General features: G+C 39.4%; 1 protein-coding gene across 3 annotated transcripts in view; it reads left to right on the forward strand.

Annotated features, from left to right (window-relative positions):
• Positions 1-13,811, forward strand: part of RAB31 (RAB31, member RAS oncogene family) — a 132,562-nt gene that overhangs the window by 100,968 nt on the left and 17,783 nt on the right. For all 3 annotated transcript variants that reach the window (XM_045005271.1, XM_045005272.1, XM_045005270.1), the window contains exons 4-5: positions 12,055-12,126; positions 13,389-13,495. In XM_045005271.1, the coding sequence (XP_044861206.1) occupies positions 12,055-12,126; positions 13,389-13,495 (179 nt within the window). The remainder of the gene's footprint in view (positions 1-12,054; positions 12,127-13,388; positions 13,496-13,811) is intronic.

Raw genomic sequence — 13,811 nt, forward strand, 5'->3', positions numbered from 1 at the left:
GCAAAATGCCGCCCCAAGCGTGTGCTGGGCGCGCTGGGGTTTGGAGCTGGCCCTGCCTGCCACTTACACTGTCATAAGTAAGAGAAAGCTGAGTGCTGTTCTGTGCTACACAGGTTGTTAATGGCTGTAAAAGTCCAAAATGGCAGTTCAGAATTAGTGCAGAGTAAGGGGCATTCCAGCCATGTATCTTTTGCTCTGCCATGTCCCAGTCAGCAGGGGGTGGCATAGGAGTCTCTACTTTGGCTGTGTGGTACAGAAGAATTCCCTGGCACAAGCTGGATAACCAACTCTATAGACAGAATTACCTCTGTATTTGGCATTCATGCAACTGCTACTGGAATACTGTGTCCAGGTCTGGTGTTACAATTCAAGGACATTGATAAATTAAAGAGAGCTCCCGGAAGAGCAATGAGAATGATTAAAGGACTTGAAAACATATCTTAGTGATAGATTCAAGGTGGTGACTTGATCACAGTCTGTAAGTGCCTACATGGGGAACAGTAATGTGATGATGATTGATAAAAGGCTCTTCAGTCTACTCTAGACAATTTCAGACTAGAAATAAGGTGCAACATTTTAACAGTTTGGGCAATTAACCATTGGAACAATTACCAATGGTTGTGGTAGATTCTCCATCAGTGGAAATCTTAAAATCAAATTAAGTGTTTTTCTAAAAGATATAGAATCATAGAAGTGTAGAACTGTAAGGAACCTTGAGAAGTCATCCAGCCCATCCCCCTGCACTGAATCAAGATGAAGTAAACCTCCTAGACCATCCTGAACAAGTCCAACTTGTTCTTAAAGACCTCCAATGACGGGGATTCCACAACCTCCCTTGGAAGCCTATTCCAGAGCTTAACTGCCCTTACAGTAGGAAAGTTTTTCCTAATATCTAACCTATATCTCCACTGCTGCAGATTAAGCCCATTATTTTTTCTCATACCTTCAGTGAAGAACAATTGATCATCATCCGCTTAATAACAGCCATTAACATATTTGAAGACTGTCACCGGGTCCCCTGGCTCAGTTGTCTTTTCTCAAGGCTACACATGCCCAGTTTTTTTAACTTTTCCTCCTAAGTCAGGTTTTCTAAGCCTTTTATCATTTTTGTTGCTCTCCTTTGGACTCTCTCCAATTTATACGCATCTTTCCTAAAGTGTTGCTCCCAGAATTGGAAACAGTACTATAACCGAGGCCTTACCAGTGCTGAGAGTTCTGGCCCCTTGGTAGAGTGGGACAGTTATACAATACACCCCATAATGATAGTCTTTTTTGCAACTGCATCACATTGTTGACTCATTTAATTTGTGATCCACTATAACCTTCAGATCCTTTTCAGCAGTACTACGGCCGAGCCAGTTGTGCATTTGGTCTTTCCTTCCTAAGTGAAGTACTTTTCTCATGTCTTTATTGAATTTCATATTGTTGAATTCAGGCCAGTTCTCCAATTTGTCAAGGTTGTTTTGAATTCTAATCCTGTCCTCCAAAGTGCTTGCCACCTCTCCCAACTTGGTGACATCTGAAAATTTTATATGTATACTCTCCATTCGGTTATCTAAGTTATTAATGAAAAGATTGAACAGAGCCAGACCCAGGACTGACCCTTGTGAGACCTCACTTGATACGGCAGTTCATATGTAATATGCTGCAGTTCAAACAGGAATTAATTCAGGGAAGTCCTATGGCCTTTGTTATACAAGAGGTTAGACAAGATAATGACAATGGCCTCTTCTTGTTTTATAATCTGTGAATCTATAAATTAGTCACACTGGAGAATCTGGCCCTATGCTTCTGTCTCCCAGTACCACATTGCAGTGAAGATACTACAGTGAAGATTACAATAGAAATGCCTTTAAATAAATATTAAAATGGTCCATAGGGATGCTTGGAATTGTTGTTAGTGGAGTCAGCACCTCACTGACATTCATCATGGAAGAAGCTGAGGGATAATGGAGAGACTGAAGGAGCATGACAAAGATACTGTTGTACTCTCTTACTGAGCTTTTTTTAATCACTGCTCAGGATATGCACCAAAGCTTTTATGGGATTTAGGAAAGCCACCTTTGCTCTCCCCTTATTCTGGGCTGATCTGCACTGCACAAGTTAGAGCCGCCTTAGTGATGCCCTAAATTACACAAATTGCCAACACACCCAGGGGCCAGAACTGCAGCCAGAGTGTAGGAAACCACTGGCCACTCCCCTTTTCCCTAGCCACTCCATGGGAGATGGGGTGGTGGTGTAGGAGCCAGTATAGCAGCTCTCTGCCCCTGGAGGAGAGCCTCTGATGACTGGTTAACAGAGGCTGCTCAAGGCAATCTGCAGCCTTAGGCATGACAGAAGAGCAGCTGGGCCAAATTTAAGTGAGTGGTGTTGTGATCTGCTGCACAGAGTCACAGCACCACTCAGGTTTGGCCCAGTTGCCTCTTCATCATGGCCAAATCTCCCATTCTAGGCAGATGCCTGGCTTGCCAGTAGCTAGAGTGGCCTCACTGGTCATATTATCTTTAGGGCAGCTTTCCACCAAAGGAGCAGAGATAAAGCTACCCTAATGCATTGCAGGATGTGGCCCCTTGTAGTTTTCAACTTTATGGTAAATTATTAGAATCAGAAATGGAGAATCATGAAATCATGGTTATAAAAATGCTAATTTCCAATAGTTAATCCCACATGATTTAAAGTTTCATGCACTACTATTTTTCTTGTCACTCATTTTGGGCCTCTGTCCCACATTTGGTCCTTGGTAGGTTGCACATTAGTATTTTGTATTCTCATACTTAATTTGGCATGAGTATTTCATTTGGGTAATTAAGCTAGGAGAGGATCCAAGAAGACTTTTTAAAAGTCATTTCTGGAAAGGTTAGTATTAGAAAAACACAAAAATAATTATTTCCATAATACTGAATATATATATTTGTAAGCTTTCAAAATCAGTGCTTCTGATAAAATATTTACATTTTTAAAAGGTCCATTATTGCATAAAACAATGAAGATTTTTTTCCCAAAGAACCATTTTTTAACTCTTACTGATTTATTTATTGTTACAAGGTGTCTTTCCATGTTTTCTAGTGGAGAAAAGCACATTCTGTTAATTTGTTGAGAGAGGGAATCTTGGTTTCCTAATCGTTGAGTCTCATTAGCGGTACTATGCCATAGTGTTTTTATAACACTTTTATAAGGTGATTTGAAAGCAGCGACAAAATAAATTTAGATTAATTTTCTTTTAATCTGTTAGAGTATTCTGTGCTGTGATTATGATGATAAGATTACTAGCCCATTTCAGATTCTTAATGAAATGGTTTAAAGGTAGCTTTCTCTCACCGATCTTAGGAAACTATACTAAAGTATGTTATTTTAATAACTTGAGCTAATGTGAAACATGGTAAAATCACCAGGCAAGATTTTCAATAGGAGTTTAAAATTAGGCCTCTAAATCCAATACATGACCTTATTTTCAAAAATACTAGAACACTAGATCACTTATTTAGATGCCTAAATAGACGTTTGGGATCCTAAACCTTAAGCTTATGGGGTTTTTTTTAAATCTAGGCCACTGTTTTTCTTTTTTTTTTTTAATGCTTTATGTCTAAAAAAATATTAGTATAAAATAATGAAGGAAATAACCATATTGTGAGCTGGGAAAGCTGGCAAGCCTGGAAGTTCTTAAGAATAGAAGGTCACAACTTGAATATGAGAGTGGGAATTTCAGAGGCAATGTGCGCTTCTCTTGCACTTTTGGAGCACTCAGCCTTGCAAGAAATGGGAATATTAAATGAATGAATTTACCTTAAAGAGTAGTGGAAACTTCCTGCTATAAACTGTGTCTCCAGTTGCAAGGTATATTTTATCAAGCCACTGTTATCATTAAAATGTCATGATTATACCATTGACTAATTCATATGAACAGTATTTTCAAAACATTTTTCAGGAATCTTTTCAAAATAGCAATTTTTGTAACTTCCTCAGAGTCTAATTAAGTGAATTTTTCTATAGTTAAGGCAGTAGCAAAAATCACTGCAGATTCACATTAAGATGATCTGCCCAGCAGAGATGTATACTAAAATAATTGTGAAGGTATAGAATGGTCAGTTTCCTAACACCGTGAGTGTCTCAATGAATTTCTTATTCAGATATAGGTGAATTGTTTTACGTCCACCATTGATAGTTCACTTTCCAAGTGCTGATGGCTAAAATATGCACTAGAGCACTTACTTTCTAATTCGAAACCCACTTTTTATTATTTTTTTATTAAAAAGTGGCACCTAACAGATGAAAGAGCTATTAATACTCTTTTCAGTTTGACCTGCAGAGAAAAAAGTTTGGGTTTGTGACCTTTTTTACTGTATTTGGATGTACAAAGAAGGCTGAAACAGTTTATTGCAAAAACAAACCAACAAAAAATGGGGTGGGGAAGGGTTCTTGTTTTTTACATTTAGGAATGCAGGTGTTGTCTACACTTGAAGACTCTGTGGTGACTGTAGAACTAGTGAAATGATGACATCACAAGAGACTGAGCGATTGAATGGGGAAGGGATTTTTAGTTAACCAAAAGCCTAATGAGCTTTTGAGACAAAAGATGTCTTTGTTAAACCTTCAATTCTTTTGATGAAGGTATGGCAGTCCACAACACACACACGACCTCTGCAAGAAGTCCTCCAGTGAAACTAGGGAAGACCAGCCTTGACTTTCCTGGTATTTTTGAAGTAAAAGATGAGAACACAGGGCCCCCATCTCTTAAAGAATATTGTTATGAGCTAGGTGAAACCTTGTTATGGGATTGTGAACTGATAGGTGTGGACTCACCCTTCAATTAACATAACTGTTAGCATAAGTCCTACCTGAGACAAAGAGTATATGAACCTATCCAGGAGCTGTTGCTGAGTATTGTTTTGGGTAGGATATGTGTGTGTGAGAGAGAGAGAGATTGTGATGGCAGAACACAAAGAAACTGAGGAGAGACAAGAAACCCTAAGCTGCTCCTTTAGGCTATATCTACACTGCAATTAAAAACTCAGGGCTGGCCCATGCCCGCTGACTTGGGATAAGGGGCTGTTTAATTGCAATATAGCTGTTTGGACTTGGGCTGGAGCCCAGGCTCTAGGATCTTGCATGGCAGGAGGGTTCCAGAGCTTGGTCTGCAGCCCAAGCCTGAACATCTATACTGCAATTAAACAGGCCCTTTGTTGGGAGCCCCACAAGCCTGAGTCAGCTGGTTGGCCACCTTTGTCTAATTGCAGTGTCAACATACTCTGAAAATATGTTGGCTGACCTGAAAGAAACCTGGGGAGGAGTTTTTGGGTCGGGGTAAAGACTGAAGAGTGCTTTTGACGCTATAAATCAGTGGTCACCAACTGGTTGATCGTGATCAACTGATCGATCCTGGAGACTCTCCCAGGCCATAGATTTTCCTGGTTTCAGAAAGCTATGACCTATGCTCTGTGCCAGAATTTTAGGATGCAGTTGTCCTGGGAATATTGGTTGAGGAACCAAAGCAGCCAGCTTTTGGGCCTAGGTGAAGTAGGACCTCTATATGGATATAATTCAGACCTGGAGCCTTTCCATTTTCAAAAGCATTATGGCTGTGTCCAGCTCTTTGTCTGAAAAAGGAGCATCAAGTTTGAATCCACACTAGAGCATGCCACCTTTCTGTAACCTCAGTTTTGATTGCACGACTGAAAGACTTATCCAAGTTCTGTGTGTGGCCATTAGCCACTGTTTGGGATGTTATAACATTTGCAGTAACTGGAAACACCTTTTTGCTGAGGCTGGAATCTCCAAAAAGTCTTTTGATGGTCTGCTAAGCTTTCTAGCTAGAACGAGTAAAGACCATGTTTGTGACTCTCTCTCTCTCTCCATCGAGCGCACTGGGTTTGATCCAGCAGTTGAATGAATTCCTTATTCTTAATAACAGCCTCCAGTTCATTACCAGCAGATTTAAATTCCTGGTAGAGCTTAACTGCTTCTGATGACCAACCAGGTGTATGCTGTCGGTGATAACTTCTACAGATTGATTTCTTAGCAGCTACCTGAATTAATTTGCAGAAAACTTGATAGGAATAATTTATATTGGCTGGTCATGTCAAGTCCAGCTCAACCAGTTTGTTGACAGACATTTCTAGTTCTGCTTGAAAGACCTCCTACCGAGCTTTCTGAAAATTCCACAGGGTTTTCTGTGTACTATTTGTTATTGATATCCACAGGCCTATGGTGATCAAAGACAGCCAGTGGTGAGCCTTTGAAAAAGCTTCAAGCACCTTCTCCTCTATGATCACTGGTGATGGTTGCCCGTGAGATGAAAAGGCGATGCTGGATGAAAAGCCTGTTGGCCATCTGCTACTGTGAAGGCTTGGCCTTTGCTTTGGGCCATAGAGGAGTTGTAGGTCAGCGACTGATGCCCACTCCATCAGACTCTGTCCATTTGAGTTGTTGTCAGAGTATCCCCAATTGACATGGCGGGAATTGAAGTTGTCACAATAGATCATCTTCTATAGCATTCTATTCTACAATGCCATTTGGACCAGATGTCGATACGGTGAGAGCAGCCAGCCCTTCTCTAACATAAGATGCCATTCCATACTGCTTGTGATGGTGATAAGCCATGACAGGGTAGGCTGCACCTGAAAGATGCATGTTGGTGGTGGAGTGTGTCTCCTGAAGCAAGATTACATGTGCTTCAAAGTTTTTAGCTAGATGGATGAGGATATCCCTTTTCATCACCAATATCCCTCAATATTAAAATGCAGGATCTTGAAAACTGGCCCCAGTGCTAGGGTCTGCATTGAAAGGGGTCTCATTGGAGGACAGCTGTTTTGGGCTGATTGTCACTTAGAACCCGAGCCTGTATTCTGCATTTTATCAACTTTCATTTCACTTCATTCCACTCACACAGGGATCGCCACATGAAAAGACAGTAAACATGTCCTCCTGGATTAGGCTTAATGGGCTGCTGACTGGAATGCCACAGTAGCTGCTACAATGCAGAAATTTGGCTCATCCTTGTTTTCACAATGTGACCATGAGGCAGCAATGCAGACCATCAAACATGTGGTGGAGGAGTGCACAATTAGAAGATAGGAGGGTGGACGGCAACACCTTGCTACCTCTGATGATGTAGCAGTTAGATGGCGGAACAACCTAGATACTGACTTGTGACACTTATGAAAGAAGAAGATGATCCGGGTTCCCGCTGTGTCTCCTGGGCTAATTTTCTGGAATGCTAAGCACTTGAGATTAACTACCTGGCATCTGGAACTAGTGTATTGACTACTAACCAAGAACTGTTTCCAAGCTTATGCATATATTATTATCTAGAAAAAATGAATCAGCATGTATACAGACATGTAGATTTTCCACAAGGATTCAGACCAACAAGACCTTGTGTATTCTCTGTCAAGCTGGCCTTACATTCTGCAGCAAGGCCCCCCTAGTTTCTGAGATGCTCTAGTGTTTTTTTCATGGGGAAAAAATAAACAGACTGGAAATTCTGCAGCAGTTCTTCTTCCCTCCAGACACTTGTATGTTGTATCAGATTGGAAAATCTTTGGGACACAGAATTTGGGCCTGATCCTCCACTGCCTTGAACATGGTGTAGTTGTTTACAACTGTGCAAAGAGAATATAAAAACTGACCAAATCAAAATTTTACGTCAACTTTGCACTAGGGCTGACTGGAAAACAAGAGTTCCATTTGGGGAAAAAAATCAAAATTTGTTTTCGTTCTGCATCTAAATGAAACTGAGACCTTTTGAGGCTTTTTTCACAAAAAACAACAAACAAAAACAGAGCCTCACCCACCCCAAAATAGCCAATAGCCCAGTGATTAGGATACTCCCCTGGAATGTGCGAGAACCAGGTAAGTGCCTAAGCCACTGGGCTATTTGCTATTTTAGGATTTATCTCTCCATCTCTCTTTCCACCCCCCAAGAAATATTATGCTGAATCTGAGAAACCTTTGTATGAAAACCAATATGTTCCTGCAAAAAGTTTGGGTTTTGACAAATTGGCATTTGAAAAAAAAAATTCAACAATATATTCCCATCTATCCTGCTAATAGTACCTATTTCTTATATAGTGCTTTTCATCAATAGATCTCAAAGCGCTTTGCAATCTTTAACTTATCTATCCTCACACCACTCCTGTGAGATAGGAAAGTGCTCTTCTCCCCATTTTATAGATGGGAAGATGAGGCATAGACAAAGTGACTTACCCAAACCATACTGGAAGTCATGGGAATTGAACCTAGGTCTTTTACAGGCTAGGCCTGTGCCTAGGGTGACCAGATCTCCCGATTTTATAGGGACAGTCCCGATTTTTGGGTCTTTTTCTTATATAGGCTCCTGTTACCCCCCAACCCCTGTCCTGATTTTTCACACTTGCTATCTGGTCACCCTATCTGTGCCTGAACCACTGGACAATACTTTCTCTGTACTCAGTTTTTACAAGTGTAAATGGTACAAGACATAGGAAACTGGAAAAATCAGATCTTCTTGTCCTCTTATGTTTTTTTAAAGTGCTATATACACACCTTTGTATTATATTAACCTTGCAAATTTTCCAGCCAAGGCACAAAATTGGCTTGTCTGCCATTGACCATGATGAATGTTGATCATGAAAAAATTAGTGGTGTCTTACTTGCATGTCAAAAAAATTACTCACCTGGGAGAGTGAACAAGCAGTAATTTGCAAGATGATGCTATAGAAGTAACTAATACATTCTTGTATCAGAAGGGTAGCCGTGTTAGTCTGGATCTGTAAAAGCAGCAAAGAGTCCTGTGGCACCTTATAGACTAACAGACATTTTGGAGCATGAGCTTTCGTGGGTGAATACCCACTTCGTCGGCTGCATTAATACATGTAATACATTCTTTTGTAGCTACAACGAGATTAAAAAGACTGAACAGATTTTTCAAGTAAGATTATTTTAGTTATATATAAGAATCAGTCTTAGGTGAATAAACAAAAAGGTTTCCTTTCTCTGTACTAGCATAAGCTTTAAATGTCTAAACCAGCTACTTTGTGTTTACTCTTGTAAACAAATAAAACTAAGCATGAATAAAACATTTACAAGTAAATGTAAATCTTGTAAACAAATAAAACTGCAGCTGTTTTTGTACAGCTGTTTTATAGTAACCATTTTTATCCTTTCTTTTAAAAAAGCTGTTCCTTGAAATTAAAGCTGTAGTAAAAATACATTAAATTTAAAAGAACGTGTTTCTTCTAAATATAGATCCAGTACAAGATAACTGCATGTCAGCTATTTACAATTTTATGATAAACTATACATTTTGATTTATTAGTTTTATAGGAATTACTTGTAAATGTTTTATTCATGCTTAGTCCCAGGGTTGAATGCTGTTGGCCATAGCTGGAATTTACACCTTTGTGAACTGCCAGTATAAGTCCTATCCTCCACTTAAATCTAAATTAAACCATAATTTAATTAAATTTAACATTCGGGGCGGGGGGGAGACACCAAAGAAGCCCGCCACAATAGCACTGAACGTTAGGGAGGGGAACTACACAAAAATGAGGAAGCTAGATAAATGGAAATTAAAAGATTTAGTCACTAAAGTCGTATGCCTGCAAGCTGCATGGAAACTTTTTAAAAACACCATAATAGAGGCTCAAATTAAGTGTACACCCCAAATTAACAAACAGAGTAAGAAGACCAGAAAAGTGCCACCATGCCTAAACAACAAGGTAAAAGATGGGGTTAAAGGCAAAAAGATCCTTTAAAAATTGGAAGTTAAATCCTACTGAGGAAAATAGAAAGGAGCATAAACTCTGGCAAGTCTAGTATAAAAGTATAATTAAGAAGGCCAAAAAAGAATTTGAAGAGTAATTAGACAAAGGTTCAAAGACACAAATGTTTTAAGTACATCAGAAGCAGGAAGCCTGCCAAACAATCCATGGGGTCACTGGATGATCGAAGTGCTAATGGAGCACTCAAAGCAGATAAGTCCATTGCGGAGAAGCTAAATGAATTCTTTGCCTCCGTCTTCACTACAGAGGATGTGAGGGAGATTCCCATATCTGCACCATTCTTTTTAGGTGACAAATCTGAGGAACTGTCCCAGATTAAGGTGTCAAGAGAGGAGGTTTTGGAACAAATTGATAAATTAAACAGTAATAAGGCACCAGGACCAGATGGTATTCACTCAAGAGTTCAGAAGAAACTCAAATATGAATTTGCAGAACTGCTAACTGTGGTATGTAACCTATCATTTAAATCAGTTTCTGTACCAGATGACTAGAGAGTAATAGCTAATGTGACACTATTTTTTAAAAAAGGCTCCAGAGGTGATGCTGGCAATTACAGGCTGGTAAGCCTAACTTCAGCACCAGGCAAATTGGTTGAAACTGTGGTAAAGAACAGATTTATCAAGACACATAAAGAACACAGTTTGTTGGGGAAGAGTCAACATGGCTTTTGTAAAGGGAAATCATGCCTTTGGGGGGGTCAACAAACATGTGGAAAAGGGTGATCCAGTGGATATAGAGTACTTGGACTTTCAGAAAGCCTTTGACAAGGTCCCTCACCAAAGGATCTTAAACAAAGTAAACAGTCATGGGATAAGAGAGAAGATCCTCTCATTGATCAGTAACTGGTTAAAAGAAAGGAAACAAAGGGTAGGAAGAAATGGTCAGTTTTCAGAATGGAGAGAGGCAAATAGTGGTGTCAAAAATCTGTACTGGGACTAGTGCTTCCAACATATTCATAAATTATTTGGAAAAAGGGGTAAACAGTGAGGTGGCAAAGTTTGCAGACAATACAAAATTACTCAAGATAGTTAAGTCCAAAGCAGACTGCAAAGAGTTACAAAGGGGTCTCACAAACCTGGGTGACTGGGCAACAAAATGGCAGATGAAATTAAATGTTGATAAATGCGAAGTAATGCACATTGGGAAACATAATCCCAACTATACATATCAAATAATGGGATCTAAATTAGCTGTCACCACACAAGAAAGATCTTGGAATTATTGTGAATAGTTCTCTGAAAACATCTGCTCAATGTGCAGCAGCAGTCAAAAAATCTAACAGAATGTTAGGAACCATTAGAAAAGGGATAGATAATAAGACAGAAAATATCATAATGCCATGGTACACTCACACCTGGAATACTGCTTGCAGTTCTGGTCACCTCATCTCAAAAAGGATACATTAGAATTGGAAAAGGTACAGAGAAGGACAACAAAAATGATTAGGGATATGGAATAGCTTCTGTATGAAGAGAGATTAAAAAGACTGGGATTTGTCATTTTGGAAAAGAGATGACTATGAGGTAATATGATAGAGGTCTATGAAATTGTGAATGGGGTGAAGAAAGTGAATAAGGGAGTGTTGTTTATTCTTTCTCATAAAACAAGAGCCAGGGGCACCAAATAAAATGAATAGACAGAAGGTTTAAAACAAACAAAAGGAAGAACTTCACACAATGTACAATTAACCTGTAGAACTCATTGCTGAGGATGTTGTGAAGGCCAAATGTATAACCGGGTTGAAAAAAAGAACTAGATAAGTCCATCAGTGGCTTTTAGCCAAGATAGTTAGGGATGCAGCCCCATGCTCTGTATGTCCCTAGCTTCTGGTTGCCAGGGGCTAGGAGTGGACAACGGGATGGATCATTCGATGATTGCCTATTCTGTTCATTTTATTTTTTCTGGAGCACCTGGTATTGGCCACTGTTGGAAGAGAGAATACTGGTCTAGACGGACCATTGGTCTGACCCAGTATGGCTGTTCTTATGTTCTTGAATTTCTCCCCAAAGCCTTTTTCACACAGATCATGTACTATGCTTCAAAAAACAAAAAAGCAAAAGAACCCAAAACACTGCAAGAAAAATATGTAGAACCCAATGTGGTAATTGTATGAGTCCAACAGAATAAAGAACAACCCTTTTTAGAGGTCTGACCGAAACTAAAACTGGGCAAACATTCAAGAAGCTCACTCTCTCTCTCTGATAAAAGAATATGATGCAATCTTGGCATGTCTTTGTGACCTGGCACCATGCAAAAACTTTAATTGATTTATGATGTTTTGTTGGTCTTTTAACAGTTTCATTCCTTGGCACCAATGTACTACCGAGGATCAGCAGCAGCTGTTATAGTATATGATATCACAAAACAGGTAATGCTTTCTGTTTGCAATTCCTGTATAATACATAGTTTGATTAATGACTTAATGTATTGGCAAAGTTGTGGCGGAAGCACCATTCCCTGAGTCATTTAAAAATGGAGTACACAAAACTCCGAAAATTCTACTGCAGGGGAAAATTCTGAGTTTGCCTCTTTGAGATGGACAAGATGACCTACTGGATTTTCCCCATATCTAATTTCTACTACTAAAAAACATCAACTATTTTACAAACGGGAAATTAATCTTTTAAAAATGTGGCTCCAAGCTTGCATTTGCAGTCCGAGAGCTGAACTCTTCTTTATTTAATTGCTTTACTTTGAAACAAAGCAATGAAATAATCTTTGGCTCAACATTATTAATTGAAATGGAAGTGTATTTTCAGCTGATAAAGTAGCCGTGTTCACATGTCATCCAGCTGGAGATCCTTGTCCTGCCCTGAGAAAATGAGAAATTGCTACTCTTAAAATGCAAAGAATAACATTTTGATTTTAAAAGAAATCCCAGATGATGAAGCTGAGTTATAGAATAGGCATTAGTGGATGAATGGTTGCAATATTTTGCTTATCTGTTTCTTCTCTCCTGCCAATTGAATGATTTACTTTTAGCAGTAAAGGCCTGGCTCTGTTCACCAGTGCATTAGTGTAATGACCCATTGCTGCATTAAGGTTGCCAACCCTCCAGGATTGTCTTTGAGTCTCCCAGAATTAAAGATTGTCACATGATGAGACCTCCAGGAATATGTCAACCAAATTTGGCAACCCTAGCTGACACTGGTCATGGCTGCATAGCAGTACCATAGGTTATAATTTTTAACTGAAATTACTCATAGTCGGTCAGAAAATCTGTAGACCTTGTGAAGGTGGAACTTAGTCGTGTCATCCTTACTCAGAATTCTGTGCAGCAACTTTCATTCTCTGAAAGTTTAATATTCAAGTATTGCGTAGTATTGTGGGATGTACATTACATCCCAAACGCTAGGCCATACCTTTTCCTCAGAGATTCATGCACAACTCCCATTGATCTCAGCAGAAGCTGCACATGCATTTCTGAGGAGAACATTTGGCTTGATGGGTTAATGCAGTGAAGAGCTAGATCTGAGGTTCAGTAACATCAATCATGCCTTTTAATGAGAGTCTCTGGAAATCATTGTCACGTGAGGGCTTTCTGTGTGCCCTTCCTGTAACTTAAAAAAAATGACTGTGTCTGTCAATCAAGGAGATCCTGCTAGATGTTTCTTTATGTATTTGGTTTAGGATTCATTTCATACTTTGAAGAAATGGGTAAAAGAATTAAAAGAACATGGTCCTGAAAACATTGTCATGGCCATCGCTGGAAACAAATGTGATCTTTCTGATCTCAGGTAATGTATCTATTTGGTATTAGAATGCTGTTTGTTCTGCACTGCTTTCCTCCCTTATGCAACCATGTTTGTATTGTCACCTGTAGTTAGGGTTGCCAACACTCCAGGATTATCCTGGAGTCTCCAAGAATTAAGGGATTAATCTTTAATTAAACATTATGTCATTTGGTGGAACCCCCAGGAATACATCCAACCAAAACTGGCAACCCTACTGCTATTTACGGTGGAAGCCCCCATTGAAATAAATACCTTTGATTTCAATTAGTCAGGATCAGGTTCAACTAACAGCAGCATCACATCCTCCAAAATATTTTAC

Source organism: Mauremys mutica, chromosome 2 (assembly GCF_020497125.1).
Source record: "Mauremys mutica isolate MM-2020 ecotype Southern chromosome 2, ASM2049712v1, whole genome shotgun sequence".
NCBI classification, from domain to species: Eukaryota; Metazoa; Chordata; order Testudines; family Geoemydidae; genus Mauremys; species Mauremys mutica.